The sequence below is a fragment of the Pseudoliparis swirei genome, chromosome 9, assembly GCF_029220125.1.
Source record: "Pseudoliparis swirei isolate HS2019 ecotype Mariana Trench chromosome 9, NWPU_hadal_v1, whole genome shotgun sequence".
NCBI lineage: Eukaryota > Metazoa > Chordata > Actinopteri > Perciformes > Liparidae > Pseudoliparis > Pseudoliparis swirei.
Genome location: NC_079396.1, coordinates 221,358 through 241,097, shown reverse-complemented (window position 1 = coordinate 241,097; position 19,740 = coordinate 221,358). Strand labels below are relative to the sequence as shown.

The window sequence follows — 19,740 nt, the reverse complement described above, 5'->3', positions numbered from 1 at the left end:
ACCAGAGGACACCAACCATCATCATCATCATCATCATCATATGTGATCAACCAGAGGACACCAACCATCATCATCATCATCATATGTGATCAACCAGAGGACACCAACCATCATCATCATCATCATCATCATCATCATATGTGATCAACCAGAGGACACCAACCATCATCATCATCATCATCATATGTGATCAACCAGAGGACACCAACCATCATCATCATCATCATATGTGATCAACCAGAGGACACCAACCATCATCATCATCATCATCATCATATGTGATCAACCAGAGGACACCAACCATCATCATCATCATCATATGTGATCAACCAGAGGACACCAACCATCATCATCATCATCATCATCATATGTGATCAACCAGAGGACACCAACCATCATCATCATCATCATCATATGTGATCAACCAGAGGACACCAACCATCATCATCATCATCATATGTGATCAACCAGAGGACACCAACCATCATCATCATCATCATGTGATCAACCAGGACACCAACCATCATCATCATCATCATCATATGTGATCAACCAGAGGACACCAACCATCATCATCATCATATGTGATCAACCAGAGGACACCAACCATCATCATCATCATATGTGATCAACCAGAGGACACCAACCATCATCATCATCATCATATGTGATCAACCAGAGGACACCAACCATCATCATCATCATATGTGATCAACCAGAGGAGACCAACCATCATCATCATCATATGTGATCAACCAGAGGACACCAACCATCATCATCATCATATGTGATCAACCAGAGGACACCAACCATCATCATCATCATATGTGATCAACCAGAGGACACCAACCATCATCATCATCATATGTGATCAACCAGAGGACACCAACCATCATCATCATCATCATCATATGTGATCAACCAGAGGACACCAACCATCATCATCATCATCATATGTGATCAACCAGAGGACACCAACCATCATCATCATCATATGTGATCAACCAGAGGACACCAACCATCATCATCATCATCATATGTGATCAACCAGAGGACACCAACCATCATCATCATCATCATATGTGATCAACCAGAGGACACCAACCATCATCATCATCATATGTGATCAACCAGAGGACACCAACCATCATCATCATCATCATATGTGATCAACCAGAGGACACCAACCATCATCATCATCATCATCATCATCATCATCATCATATGTGATCAACCAGAGGACACCAACCATCATCATCATCATCATCATATGTGATCAACCAGAGGACACCAACCATCATCATCATCATCATATGTGATCAACCAGAGGACACCAACCATCATCATCATCATCATATGTGATCAACCAGAGGACACCAACCATCATCATCATCATCATATGTGATCAACCAGAGGACACCAACCATCATCATCATCATATGTGATCAACCAGAGGACACCAACCATCATCATCATCATCATCATCATATGTGATCAACCAGAGGACACCAACCATCATCATCATCATATGTGATCAACCAGAGGACACCAACCATCATCATCATCATATGTGATCAACCAGAGGACACCAACCATCATCATCATCATATGTGATCAACCAGAGGACACCAACCATCATCATCATCATCATATGTGATCAACCAGAGGACACCAACCATCATCATCATCATCATATGTGATCAACCAGAGGACACCAACCATCATCATCATCATCATCATATGTGATCAACCAGAGGACACCAACCATCATCATCATATGTGATCAACCAGAGGACACCAACCATCATCATCATCATATGTGATCAACCAGAGGACACCAACCATCATCATCATCATCATCATCATATGTGATCAACCAGAGGACACCAACCATCATCATCATCATCATATGTGATCAACCAGAGGACACCATCATCATCATCATCATATGTGATCAACCAGAGGACACCAACCATCATCATCATCATCATATGTGATCAACCAGAGGAGACCAACCATCATCATCATCATATGTGATCAACCAGAGGACACCAACCATCATCATCATCATCATATGTGATCAACCAGAGGACACCATCATCATCATCATCATCATATGTGATCAACCAGAGGACACCAACCATCATCATCATCATCATCATATGTGATCAACCAGAGGACACCAACCATCATCATCATCATCATCATATGTGATCAACCAGAGGACACCAACCATCATCATCATCATCATCATATGTGATCAACCAGAGGACAACCATCATCATCATCATCATATCTTGATCAACCAGAGGAGACCAACCATCATCATCATCATCATCAATTGTGATCAACCATCATCATCATCATCATATGTGATCAACCAGAGGACACCAACCATCATCATCATCATCATCATATGTGATCAACCAGAGGACACCAACCATCATCATCATATGTGATCAACCAGAGGACACCAACCATCATCATCATCATCATCATATGTGATCAACCAGAGGACACCAACCATCATCATCATCATATGTGATCAACCAGAGGAGACCAACCATCATCATCATCATCATCATCATATGTGATCAACCAGAGGACACCAACCATCATCATCATCATATGTGATCAACCAGAGACCAACCATCATCATCATCATATGTGATCAACCAGAGGACACCAATCATCATCATCATCATCATCATCATATGTGATCAACCAGAGGACACCAACCACCATCATCATCATCATCATATGTGATCAACCAGAGACAACCATCATCATCATCATCATATGTGATCAACCAGAGGACACCAACCATCATCATCATCATCATCATATGTGATCAACCAGAGGAGACAACCATCATCATCATCATCATCATCATATGTGATCAACCAGAGGACACCAACCATCATCATCATCATCATCATATGTGATCAACCAGAGGACACCAACCATCATCATCATCATCATATGTGATCAACCAGAGGACACCAACCATCATCATCATCATCATCATATGTGATCAACCAGAGGAGACAACCATCATCATCATCATCATCATATGTGATCAACCAGAGGACACCAACCATCATCATCATCATCATCATCATATGTGATCAACCAGAGGACACCAACCATCATCATATGTGATCAACCAGAGGACACCAACCATCATCATCATCATCATCATATGTGATCAACCAGAGGACACCAACCATCATCATCATCATCATATGTGATCAACCAGAGGACACCAACCATCATCATCATCATCATCATCATATGTGATCAACCAGAGGACACCAACCATCATCATCATCATCATATGTGATCAACCAGAGGAGACCAACCATCATCATCATCATCATATGTGATCAACCAGAGGACACCAACCATCATCATCATCATCATCATCATCATATGTGATCAACCAGAGGAGACCAACCATCATCATCATCATCATCATATGTGATCAACCAGAGGACACCAACCATCATCATCATCATCATATGTGATCAACCAGAGGACACCAACCATCATCATCATCATCATCATATGTGATCAACCAGAGACCAACCATCATCATCATCATCATCATATGTGATCAACCAGAGGACACCAACCATCATCATCATCATCATCATATGTGATCAACCAGAGGACACCAACCATCATCATCATCATCATCATCATCATCATATGTGATCAACCAGAGGACACCAACCATCATCATCATCATCATCATCATATGATCAACCAGAGACACCAACCATCATCATCATCATCATATGTGATCAACCAGAGGACACCAACCATCATCATCATCATCATCATCATATGTGATCAACCAGAGGACACCAACCATCATCATCATCATCATCATATGTGATCAACCAGAGGACACCAACCATCATCATCATCATCATCATATGTGATCAACCAGAGGACACCAATCATCATCATCATCATATGTGATCAAACAGAGGAGACCAACCATCATCATCATCATCATATGTGATCAACCAGAGGAGACAACCATCATCATCATCATCATCATATGTGATCAACCAGAGGACACCAACCATCATCATCATCATCATCATCATATGTGATCAACCAGAGGAGACACACCATCATCATCATCATCACCATCATCTGTGATCAACCAGAGGACACCAACCATCATCATCATCATCATCATATGTGATCAACCAGAGGACACCAACCATCATCATCATCATCATATGTGATCAACCAGAGGACACCAACCATCATCATCATCATCATCTGTGATCAACCAGAGGACACCAACCATCATCATCATATGTGATCAACCAGAGGACACCAACCATCATCATCATCATCATATGTGATCAACCAGAGGACACCAATCATCATCATCATCATCATCATATGTGATCAACCAGAGGACACCAACCATCATCATCATCATCATATGTGATCAACCAGAGGACACCAACCATCATCATCATCATCATATGTGATCAACCAGAGGACACCAACCATCATCATCATCATCATCATCATATGTGATCAACCAGAGGACACCAACCATCATCATCATCATCATCATCTGTGATCAACCAGAGGAGACAACCATCATCATCATCATCATATGTGATCAACCAGAGGAGACCAACCATCATCATCATCATCATCATCATATGTGATCAACCAGAGGACACCAACCATCATCATCATCATCATCATCATCATATGTGATCAACCAGAGGACACCAACCATCATCATCATCATCATCATATGTGATCAACCAGAGGAGACCAACCATCATCATCATCATCATCATCATATGTGATCAACCAGAGGAGACCAACCATCATCATCATCATCATCATATGTGATCAACCAGAGGAGACAAACCATCATCATCATCATCATATGTGATCAACCAGAGGACACCAACCATCATCATCATCATCATCATATGTGATCAACCAGAGGACACCAATCATCATCATCATCATCATCATATGTGATCAACCAGAGGACACCAACCACCATCATCATCATATGTGATCAACCAGAGGACACCAACCATCATCATCATCATCATCATATGTGATCAACCAGAGGACTCCAACCATCATCATCATCATATGTGATCAACCAGAGGAGACCAACCATCATCATCATCATATGTGATCAACCAGAGGACACCAACCATCATCATCATCATCATGTGATCAACAGAGGACACCAACCATCATCATCATCATCATCATATGTGATCAACCAGAGGACACCAACCATCATCATCATCATCATCATATGTGATCAACCAGAGGAGACCAACCATCATCATCATCATCATATGTGATCAACCAGAGGACACCAACCATCATCATCATCATCATATGTGATCAACCAGAGGACACCAACCATCATCATCATCATATGTGATCAACCAGAGGACACCAACCATCATCATCATCATCATCATCATGTGATCAACCAGAGGACACCAACCATCATCATCATCATCATCATATGTGATCAACCAGAGGACACCAACCATCATCATCATCATCATCATCATATGTGATCAACCAGAGGACACCAACCATCATCATCATCATCATCATATGTGATCAACCAGAGGACACCAACCATCATCATCATCATCATCATATGTGATCAACCAGAGGAGACCAACCATCATCATCATCATCAATTGTGATCAACCATCATCATCATCATCATATGTGATCAACCAGAGGACACCAACCATCATCATCATCATCATCATATGTGATCAACCAGAGGAGACCAACCATCATCATCATCATCATCATATGTGATCAACCAGAGGACACCAACCATCATCATCATCATCATCATATGTGATCAACCAGAGGACACCAACCATCATCATCATCATCATCATCATCATATGTGATCAACCAGAGGACACCAACCATCATCATCATCATCATATGTGATCAACCAGAGGACACCAATCATCATCATCATCATATGTGATCAACCAGAGGACACCAACCATCATCATCATCATCATATGTGATCAACCAGAGGACACCAATCATCATCATCATCATCATCATCATATGTGATCAACCAGAGGACACCAACCATCATCATCATCATATGTGATCAACCAGAGGACACCAACCATCATCATCATCATCATCTGTGATCAACCAGAGGAGACAACCATCATCATCATCATCATCATATGTGATCAACCAGAGGACACCAACCATCATCATCATCATCTGTGATCAACCAGAGACCAACCATCATCATCATCATCATATGTGATCAACCAGAGGACCAACCATCATCATCATCATCATCATCATATGTGATCAACCAGAGGACACCAACCACCATCATCATCATCATATGTGATCAACCAGAGGACACCAACCATCATCATCATCATCATATGTGATCAACCAGAGGACACCAACCATCATCATCATCATCATCATATGTGATCAACCAGAGGACACCAACCATCATCATCATCATCATATGTGATCAACCAGAGGACACCAACCATCATCATCATCATCATATGTGATCAACCAGAGGACACCAACCATCATCATCATCATCATCATATGTGATCAACAGAGGACACCAACCATCATCATCATCATCATATGTGATCAACCAGAGGACACCAACCATCATCATCATCATCATCATATGTGATCAACCAGAGGACACCAACCATCATCATCATCATCATCATATGTGATCAACCAGAGGACACCAACCATCATCATCATCATCATCATATGTGATCAACCAGAGGACACCAACCATCATCATCATCATCATATGTGATCAACCAGAGGACACCAACCATCATCATCATCATATGTGATCAACCAGAGGACACCAACCATCATCATCATCATCATATGTGATCAACCAGAGGACACCAACCATCATCATCATCATCATCATATGTGATCAACCAGAGGACACCAACCATCATCATCATCATATGTGATCAACCAGAGAACACCAACAACCTTCATCATCATCATCATCATGTGATCAACCAGAGGACACCAACCATCATCATCATCATCATCATCATTGATCAACCAGAGACCATCATCATCATCATCATATGTGATCATTGAGGACACCAACCATCATCATCATCATCATATGTGATCAACCAGAGGACACCAACCATCATCATCATCATATGTGATCAACCAGAGGACACCAACCATCATCATCATCATCATATGTGATCAACCAGAGGACACCAACCATCATCATCATCATATGTGATCAACCAGAGGACACCAACCATCATCATCATCATCATATGTGATCAACCAGAGGACACCAACCATCATCATCATCATATGTGATCAACCAGAGGACACCAACCATCATCATCATCATATGTGATCAACCAGAGGACACCAACCATCATCATCATCATCATCATATGTGATCAACCAGAGACACCAACCATCATCATCATCATCATCATATGATCAACCAGAGGACACCAACCATCATCATCATCATATGTGATCAACCAGAGGACACCAACCATCATCATCATCATCATCATATGTGATCAACCAGAGGACACCAACCATCATCATCATCATCATATGTGATCAACCAGAGGACACCAACCATCATCATCATCATCATATGTGATCAACCAGAGGACACCAACCATCATCATCATCATCATCATCATATGTGATCCAGAGGACACCAACCATCATCATCATCATCATCATATGTGATCAACCAGAGGACACCAACCATCATCATCATCATATGCTTGATCAACCAGAGGACACCAACCATCATCATCATCATCATATCATGTGATCAACCAGAGGACACCAACCATCATCATCATCATCATATGTGATCAACCAGAGGACACCAACCATCATCATCATCATATGTGATCAACCAGAGGACACCAACCATCATCATCATCATCATCATCATATGATCAACCAGAGGACACCAACCATCATCATCATCATCATATGTGATCAACCAGAGGACACCAACCATCATCATCATCATCATATGTGATCAACCAGAGGAGACCATCATCATCATCATCATCATATGTGATCAACCAGAGGACACCAACCATCATCATCATCATCATATGTGATCAACCAGAGGACACCAACCATCATCATCATCATCATCATATGTGATCAACCAGAGGACACCAACCATCATCATCATCATCATCATATGTGATCAACCAGAGGACACCAACCATCATCATCATCATCATCATCATATGTGATCAACCAGAGGACACCAACCATCATCATCATCATATGTGATCAACCAGAGGACACCAACCATCATCATCATCATCATCATGATCAACCAGAGGACACCAACCATCATCATCATCATATGTGATCAACCAGAGGACACCAACCATCATCATCATCATCATCATATGTGATCAACCAGAGGACACCAACCATCATCATCATCATATGTGATCAACCAGAGGACACCAACCATCATCATCATCATATGTGATCAACCAGAGGACACCAACCATCATCATCATCATCATCATCATCATATGTGATCAACCAGAGGACACCAACCATCATCATCATCATATGTGATCAACCAGAGGACACCAACCATCATCATCATCATCATATGTGATCAACCAGAGGACACCAACCATCATCATCATCATCATCATATGTGATCAACCAGAGGAGACAACCATCATCATCATCATCATCATCATCATATGTGATCAACCAGAGGACACCAACCATCATCATCATCATCTGTGATCAACCAGAGGACACCAACCATCATCATCATCATCATATGTGATCAACCAGAGGACACCAACCATCATCATCATCATCATCATCATATGTGATCAACAGAGGACACCATCATCATCATCATCATCATCATATGATCAACCAGAGGACACCAACCACCATCATCATCATCATCATATGTGATCAACCAGAGGACACCAACCATCATCATCATCATATGTGATCAACCAGACACCAATCATCATCATCATCATCATATGTGATCAACCAGAGGACAACCATCATCATCATCATCATATGATCAACCAGAGGACACCAACCATCATCATCATCATCATCATCATATGTGATCAACCAGAGGACACCAACCATCATCATCATCATATGTGATCAACCAGAGGACACCAACCATCATCATCATCATATGTGATCAACCAGAGGACACCAACCATCATCATCATCATCATCATCATCATATGTGATCAACCAGAGGACACCAACCATCATCATCATCATATGTGATCAACCAGAGGACACCAACCATCATCATCATCATCATATGTGATCAACCAGAGGACACCAACCATCATCATCATCATCATATGTGATCAACCAGAGGACACCAACCATCATCATCATCATCATCATCATATGTGATCAACCAGAGGACACCAACCATCATCATCATCATCATCATATGTGATCAACCAGAGGACACCAACCATCATCATCATCATCATCATCATCATCATCATATGTGATCAACCAGAGGACACCAACCATCATCATCATCATCATCATATGTGATCAACCAGAGGACACCAACCATCATCATCATCATCATATGTGATCAACCAGAGGACACCAACCATCATCATCATCATCATCATCATCATATGTGATCAACCAGAGGACACCAACCATCATCATCATCATCATATGTGATCAACCAGAGGACACCAACCATCATCATCATCATATGTGATCAACCAGAGGACACCAACCATCATCATCATCATCATCATATGTGATCAACCAGAGGACACCAACCATCATCATCATCATCATATGTGATCAACCAGAGGAGACCAACCATCATCATCATCATCATCATATGATCAACCAGAGACAACCATCATCATCATCATCATCATATGATCAACCAGAGGACACCAACCATCATCATCATCATCATCATATGTGATCAACCAGAGGACAACCATCATCATCATCATCATCATCATATGTGATCAACCAGAGGACACCAACCATCATCATCATCATATGTGATCAACCAGAGGACACCAACCATCATCATCATCATCATATGTGATCAACCAGAGGACACCAATCATCATCATCATCATCATATGTGATCAACCAGAGGAGACCAACCATCATCATCATCATATGTGATCAACCAGAGGACACCAACCATCATCATCATCATCATCATATGTGATCAACCAGAGGACACCAACCATCATCATCATCATCATCATATGTGATCAACCAGAGGACACCAACCATCATCATCATCATCATATGTGATCAACCAGAGGACACCAACCATCATCATCATCATCATGTGATCAACCAGAGGACACCAACCATCATCATCATCATCATCATCATATGTGATCAACCAGAGGACACCAACCATCATCATCATCATCATCATATGTGATCAACCAGAGGACACCAACCATCATCATCATCATATGTGATCAACCAGAGACCAACCATCATCATCATCATCATCATGTGATCAACCAGAGGACACCAACCATCATCATCATCATCATCATCATCATATGTGATCAACCAGAGGACACCAACCATCATCATCATCATCATCATATGTGATCAACCAGAGGACACCAACCATCATCATCATCATCATCATCATATGTGATCAACCAGAGGACACCAACCATCATCATCATCATCATCATATGTGATCAACCAGAGGACACCAACCATCATCATCATCATCATCATGTGATCAACCAAGAGGACACCAACCATCATCATCATCATCATATGTGATCAACCAGAGGACACCAACCATCATCATCATCATCATATGTGATCAACCAGAGGACACCAACCATCATCATCATCATCATCATATGTGATCAACCAGAGGACACCAACCATCATCATCATCATATGTGATCAACCAGAGGACACCAACCATCATCATCATCATATGTGATCAACCAGAGGACACCAACCATCATCATCATCATCATCATATGTGATCAACCAGAGGACACCAACCATCATCATCATCATCATCATATGTGATCAACCAGAGGACACCAACCATCATCATCATCATCTGTGATCAACCAGAGGACACCAACCATCATCATCATCATCATCATGTGATCAACCAGAGGACACCAACCATCATCATCATCATCATCATGTGATCAACCAGAGGACACCAACCATCATCATCATCATCATCATCATCATATGTGATCAACCAGAGGACACCAACCATCATCATCATCATCATATGTGATCAACCAGAGGACACCAACCATCATCATCATCATCATCATATGTGATCAACCAGAGGACACCAACCATCATCATCATCATCATCATCATCATATGTGATCAACCAGAGGACACCAACCATCATCATCATCATCATCATATGTGATCAACCAGAGGACACCAACCATCATCATCATCATCATATGTGATCAACCAGAGGACACCAACCATCATCATCATCATCATCATATGTGATCAACCAGAGGACACCAATCCTCATCATCATCATCATCACATGTGATCAACCAGAGGACACCAACCATCATCATCATCATCATCATCATCATCATGTGATCAACCAGAGGACACCAACCATCATCATCATCATCATCATATGTGATCAACCAGAGGACACCAACCATCATCATCATCATCATCATCATATGTGATCAACCAGAGGACCAACCATCATCATCATCATATGTGATCAACCAGAGGACATCAACCATCATCATCATCATATGTGATCAACCAGAGGACACCAACCATCATCATCATCATATGTGATCAACCAGAGGACACCAATCATCATCATCATCATATGTGATCAACCAGAGGACACCAATCATCATCATCATCATCATCATATGTGATCAACCAGAGGACACCAACCATCATCATCATCATCATATGTGATCAACCAGAGGACACCAACCATCATCATCATCATCATCATATGTGATCAACCAGAGGACACCAACCATCATCATCATCATCATCATGTGATCAACCAGAGGACACCAACATCATCATCATCATCATCATCATGTGATCAACCAGAGGACACCAACCATCATCATCATCATCATATGTGATCAACCAGAGGACACCAACCATCATCATCATCATCATCATCATATGTGATCAACCAGAGACACCAACCATCATCATCATCATCATATGTGATCAACCAGAGGACACCAACCATCATCATCATCATCATATGTGATCAACCAGAGGACACCAACCATCATCATCATCATATGTGATCAACCAGAGGACACCAACCATCATCATCATCATCATATGTGATCAACCAGAGGACACCAACCATCATCATCATCATCATATGTGATCAACCAGAGGAGACCAACCATCATCATCATCATATGTGATCAACCAGAGGACACCATCATCATCATCATCATCATCATATGTGATCAACCAGAGGACACCAACCATCATCATCATCATCATCATCATCATCATCATCATATGTGATCAACCAGAGGACACCAACCATCATCATCATCATCATATGTGATCAACCAGAGGACACCAACCATCATCATCATCATCATATGTGATCAACCAGAGGACACCAACCATCATCATCATCATATGTGATCAACCAGAGGACACCAACCATCATCATCATCATCATATGTGATCAACCAGAGGACACCAACCATCATCATCATCATCATCATCATATGTGATCAACCAGAGGACACCAACCATCATCATCATCATCATATGTGATCAACCAGAGGACACCAATCATCATCATCATATGTGATCAACCAGAGGACACCAACCACCATCATCATCATCATCATCATCATATGTGATCAACCAGAGGACACCAACCATCATCATCATCATCATATGTGATCAACCAGAGGACACCAACCATCATCATCATCATCATATGTGATCAACCAGAGGAGACCAACCATCATCATCATCATCATATGTGATCAACCAGAGGACACCAACCATCATCATCATCATATGTGATCAACCAGAGGACACCAACCATCATCATCATCATCATATGTGATCAACCAGAGGACACCAACCATCATCATCATCATCATCATCATCATATGTGATCAACCAGAGGACACCAACCATCATCATCATCATATGTGATCAACCAGAGGACACCAACCATCATCATCATCATATGTGATCAACCAGAGGACACCAACCATCATCATCATCATCATATGTGATCAACCAGAGGACACCAACCATCATCATCATCATCATCATATGTGATCAACCAGAGGACACCAACCATCATCATCATCATATGTGATCAACCAGAGGACACCAACCATCATCATCATCATCATCATATGTGATCAACCAGAGGACACCAACCATCATCATCATCATATGTGATCAACCAGAGGAGACCAACCATCATCATCATCATCATATGTGATCAACCAGAGGACACCAACCATCATCATCATCATCATCATATGTGATCAACCAGAGGACACCAACCATCATCATCATCATCATCATATGTGATCAACCAGAGGAGACCAACCATCATCATCATCATCAATTGTGATCAACCAGAGGACACCAACCATCATCATCATCATCATATGTGATCAACCAGAGGACACCAACCATCATCATCATCATCTGTGATCAACCAGAGGACACCAACCATCATCATCATCATCATATGTGATCAACCAGAGGACACCAACCATCATCATCATCATCATCATATGTGATCAACCAGAGACACCAACCATCATCATCATCATCATCATATGTGATCAACCAGAGGACACCATCATCATCATCATCATCATCATATGTGATCAACCAGAGGACACCAACCATCATCATCATCATCATCATCATATGTGATCAACCAGAGGACACCATCATCATCATCATCATATGATCAACCAGAGGACACCAACCATCATCATCATCATCATCATATGTGATCAACCAGAGGACACCAACCATCATCATCATCATCATCATATGTGATCAACCAGAGGACACCAACCATCATCATCATCATCATCATATGTGATCAACCAGAGGACACCAACCATCATCATCATCATCATCATCAATTGTGATCAACCAGAGGACACCAACCATCATCATCATCATCATCATATGTGATCAACCAGAGGACACCAACCATCATCATCATCATCATATGTGATCAACCAGAGGACACCAACCATCATCATCATCATCATCATATGTGATCAACCAGAGGACCAACCATCATCATCATCATATGTGATCAACCAGAGGACACCAACCATCATCATCATCATCATCATCATATGTGATCAACCAGAGGAGACCAACCATCATCATCATCATCATCATATGTGATCAACCAGAGGACACCAACCATCATCATCATCATATGTGATCAACCAGACACCAATCATCATCATCATCATCATCATATGTGATCAACCAGAGGACACCAACCATCATCATCATCATCATCATATGTGATCAACCAGAGGACACCAACCATCATCATCATCATCATCATCATCATATGTGATCAACCAGAGGACACCAACCATCATCATCATCATCATATGTGATCAACCAGAGGACACCAACCATCATCATCATCATCATATGTGATCAACCAGAGGACACCAACCATCATCATCATCATATGTGATCAACCAGAGGACACCAACCATCATCATCATCATCATCATATGTGATCAACCAGAGGACACCAACCATCATCATCATCATCATATGTGATCAACCAGAGGACACCAACCATCATCATCATCATATGTGATCAACCAGAGGACACCAACCATCATCATCATCATCATCATATGTGATCAACAGAGGACACCAACCATCATCATCATCATATGTGATCAACCAGAGGACACCAACCATCATCATCATCATCATCATATGTGATCAACCAGAGGACACCAACCATCATCATCATCATCATATGTGATCAACCAGAGGAGACCAACCATCATCATCATCATATGTGATCAACCAGAGGACACCAACCATCATCATCATCATCATCATATGTGATCAACCAGAGGACACCAATCATCATCATCATCATCATCATCATATGTGATCAACCAGAGGACACCAACCATCATCATCATATGTGATCAACCAGAGGAGACCAACCATCATCATCATCATATGTGATCAACCAGAGGTCACCAACCATCATCATCATCATCATATGTGATCAACCAGAGGACACCAACCATCATCATCATCATCATCATCATCATATGTGATCAACCAGAGGACACCAACCATCATCATCATCATCATCATATGTGATCAACCAGAGGACACCAACCATCATCATCATCATCATATGTGATCAACCAGAGGACACCAACCATCATCATCATCATATGTGATCAACCAGAGGACACCAACCATCATCATCATCATATGTGATCAACCAGAGGACACCAACCATCATCATCATCATCATATGTGATCAACCAGAGGACACCAACCATCATCATCATCATCATCATATGTGATCAACCAGAGGACACCAACCATCATCATCATCATCATATGTGATCAACCAGAGGACACCAACCATCATCATCATCATCATATGTGATCAACCAGAGGACACCAACCATCATCATCATCATCATCATATGTGATCAACCAGAGGACACCAACCATCATCATCATCATCATCATATGTGATCAACCAGAGACCAACCATCATCATCATCATATGTGATCAACCAGAGGACACCAACCATCATCATCATCATATGTGATCAACCAGACACCAATCATCATCATCATCATCATATGTGATCAACCAGAGGACACCAACCATCATCATCATCATCTGTGATCAACCAGAGGAGACCAACCATCATCATCATCATCATATGTGATCAACCAGAGGACACCAACCACCATCATCATCATCATCATATGTGATCAACCAGAGGAGACCATCATCATCATCATCATCATATGTGATCAACCAGAGGACACCAACCATCATCATCATCATCATCATCATCATATGTGATCAACCAGAGGACACCAACCATCATCATCATCATCATATGTGATCAACCATAGGAGACCAACCATCATCATCATCATCATCATATGTGATCAACCAGAGGACACCAACCATCATCATCATCATCATCATATGTGATCAACCAGAGGACACCAATCATCATCATCATCATCATCATCATATGTGATCAACCAGAGGACACCAACCATCATCATCATCATCATATGTGATCAACCAGAGGAGACCAACCATCATCATCATCATATGTGATCAACCAGAGGAGACCAACCATCATCATCATCATATGTGATCAACCAGAGGACACCAACCATCATCATCATCATCATCATCATATGTGATCAACCAGAGGACACCAACCATCATCATCATCATCATATGTGATCAACCAGAGGACACCAACCATCATCATCATATGTGATCAACCAGAGGAGACCAACCATCATCATCATCATCATCATCATCATCTGTGATCAACCAGAGGACACCAACCATCATCATCATCATCATATGTGATCAACCAGAGGAGACCAACCATCATCATCATCATCATCATATGTGATCAACCAGAGGACACCAACCATCATCATCATCATCATATGTGATCAACCAGAGGAGACCAACCATCATCATCATCATCATCATATGTGATCAACCATAGGAGACCAACCATCATCATCATCATCATCATATGTGATCAACCAGAGGACACCAACCACCATCATCATCATCATCATATGTGATCAACCAGAGGACACCAACCATCATCATCATCATCATCATCATATGTGATCAACCAGAGGACACCAACCATCATCATCATCATCATCATATGTGATCAACCAGAGGACACCAACCATCATCATCATCATCATCATATGTGATCAACCAGAGGACACCAACCATCATCATCATCATCATCATCATCAGCTCTCTGGACTTTAACAACCCGTTCTAACGTTCTAATATCTCATGTTCCTGAGGAGAACATCGCGTATGAGGAACACGTGACCGCTGCAGCGTTCCCGCCCTCCACCAGGTGGCGGTAGTGAAGCAGAAAGGATTCTAAACACGTCACTTCCGGGATGCGCCGCTGTGGTTCCCCTCCTGACATCTAGCTCGTGCGTCGTGGTGCTCGAGGAGCCGCTCTCTGTCGAACGGCTCTGCGTTGCCTGGTAACGCACGTCGCGCGCGCCTCGGCCACCTTTGCGATGAAGAAGAAGAGCGCCGAGAAGAAGCGCCATGTGGTGGCGTGGGCCAACAAGGCGGAGTGGGACCAGGTGCTGGAGTACCTGTACTCCAAGGACTCCGCCCTGCAGAGGTTCGCCCTGCAGCGGGTCTCCGCGTGGAGGGGCCGCTACGCCAACAGCTCCCCGGTGGCGGTGGACTGCACCGCGGACCTGGTGCGCTGCCAGGTGCTGGACCGGTCCGGACAGCTGGACGCGGAGGACCTGGTCCTGCTGTACGGAGCCGGCCTGGTTCGGTTCGTGAATCTGATCACCGAGCGGCAGCAGGGGCGGACCGCGCGGCCCCTGAGGCGGCTGGCGGGGAACCTGGACATCCCGGAGTGGGTGGTCAACCTGCGGCACGACGTCACGCACAGGAAGCTGCCCACCTTACCGTGGTGTCGGAAGGGATGCAAGGTGGTTCTGGAGTGGCTCCAGCAGAAGTACTGGTCCAGGCAGTTGGGAGGAGGGCCTCATGAGGACTGGGACTCTGAGTCTGATGGGGAGGAGGAGGAGGAGGAAAACCTGAAGCGCCACGGGGACGAGCTCCTGGCCCGGCAGAAGGAGATGGAGGCCTACAGGACCGCGCGGGAGCTTCTGATCTCCTTTGAGAAGGCGCAGTTCCAGGCCTTGGACGGGCCCCCCGAGGACCAGGACCCGAGCCGCCTGCTGGGCGAGCTCAAGCTGCTGGCGCTGCAGTCCGGGGAGCTGCTGGTGGACGTGCTGCTGGAGGACGGCTTCCTGGTGCCCACGGCGGAGCAGCTGCACACGCTGGGCTGCGGCGGCGCCTCGGACCAGCGCGACGCCGCCGCCGAGCCCCGGCTCGCTCCGGCCTTCCTGCGTTTCTGGCTGCCGCTCCTGAAGAGCCTGTTCTCCGCGTCCTTCATCCACCTGCTGCTGGAGAAGCTGTTCGTGGAGCTGAAGCCGCTCTCCGGGGAGCCGGGCGCGCGCAGCAGGGCCTTCTACGTCGCCGCCTGGATCTCAGAGATCATCGTCTGCAACAGCAACACATTTGAATTCCACTTTGAGACGAAGGGGCAGAGGAAGGCCCGCATGAAGGACCGGGTCTTTGTGAACCGCATCCAGCTGCGGTGGCAGCAGCTGCTGTCGGCGTGCCTGGAGGCGCCGTGCGCCAGCACGCCTCGCCTGCTGCAGCTGATCCTGGACGACATGGAGCACCCCCTCCCCCTGGACACCCGGCACAAGCTGCTCCAGCTGTGCTCCATCTACACGCAGGGCGCGCACCGCGAGTCCGACCCGCGGCCGAGACAGCGGCCCATCTACACGCTGGAGAGCCTGCACGACGAGCTGCGGCACGCGCGGCGCGCCGAGGCGGAGCGCGGCGAGGCGTCCCCGGACGGCCAGGCGGAGAAGGTCAAAGGGCTCCGGGGCTCTGCGTGGCAGCTGTGCGCCGACAAGGTGTCGTGGAAGAACTATCCTCTGGGGAAAGTGCCCGGCCAGTCGGACGACCCTTCGCGCCTCATGGTGGAGCGCTACTCCACCATGACGGTGGTGGACCAGCCGGTGGAGCTGGAGGCTCCGCACCACGTCCCGGGAGGCTCGGCGCCCCTGAGAACCGCCGACGGGCTCCTGTGGAACCACAGCGACGTCAACAAGATGAAGTCGGGACTGACCCTGTTCTGACCGTGAGGCGGGCCCATCAGTAACGCTGGTTCTGGAACACGTTTCAAAGAAACTCAACTCTCCAAACGGGTCAACTTCAGAACCGAGTCGCTTGTTGAGCGATGAAAGATGTTAGCATCCGCCAGTCGGCGGGGAGACGTCATTGCTTCCAAAAAGGGAGGTCGAGTTTCATGTGTGGCATTTTTAATGATCACACATTATGTTCTCAATTAATGAAATGTTAGAATAGTTTCCCAGAGCCCAAGCTGACTTCTTCTACTCACTTCCAGGCCATAAGTTTTGATAGACCAGAAAGATTCACGTGTTCATAAAAAAGGAGTAGCTAATATTAAAGCACTCGTAAAACCCTTTGTTGTCTACACTATTTGTAATAGGTGGAATTAGTGCAGACATGCAACCCAGCTGCTGTCACACATTTTGTTCGGTGCACTTATGGTCAATAAAGCATTTTTCTATCCATGTAATTTGGCTGTGATTCTTGGAGCGGTGAACTGAAGCAGAAGTCTCGCGTCCTGTTGGTTCTGTTACTGCTCAACTTACATTCTGAAGACATATGAACCTATATCTCTTTAAAAGAAGACTTTGAATATAACGAACATCTTAAAGCACAATCCAACATGGCGTATT

General features: G+C 43.9%; 2 protein-coding genes across 3 annotated transcripts in view; one reads left to right on the top strand and one right to left on the bottom strand.

Annotated features, from left to right (window-relative positions):
• Window positions 1–19,740, bottom strand: part of LOC130199299 (plasma membrane calcium-transporting ATPase 3-like) — a 218,478-nt gene that overhangs the window by 149,214 nt on the left and 49,524 nt on the right. The window lies entirely within an intron of this gene.
• On the top strand, window positions 17,347–19,577 carry las1l (LAS1 like ribosome biogenesis factor). Its single transcript, XM_056422664.1, has one exon. The coding sequence runs from the start codon at window positions 17,455–17,457 to the stop codon at window positions 19,111–19,113; it is 1,659 nt and encodes a 552-aa protein (XP_056278639.1). The 5' UTR covers window positions 17,347–17,454; the 3' UTR covers window positions 19,114–19,577.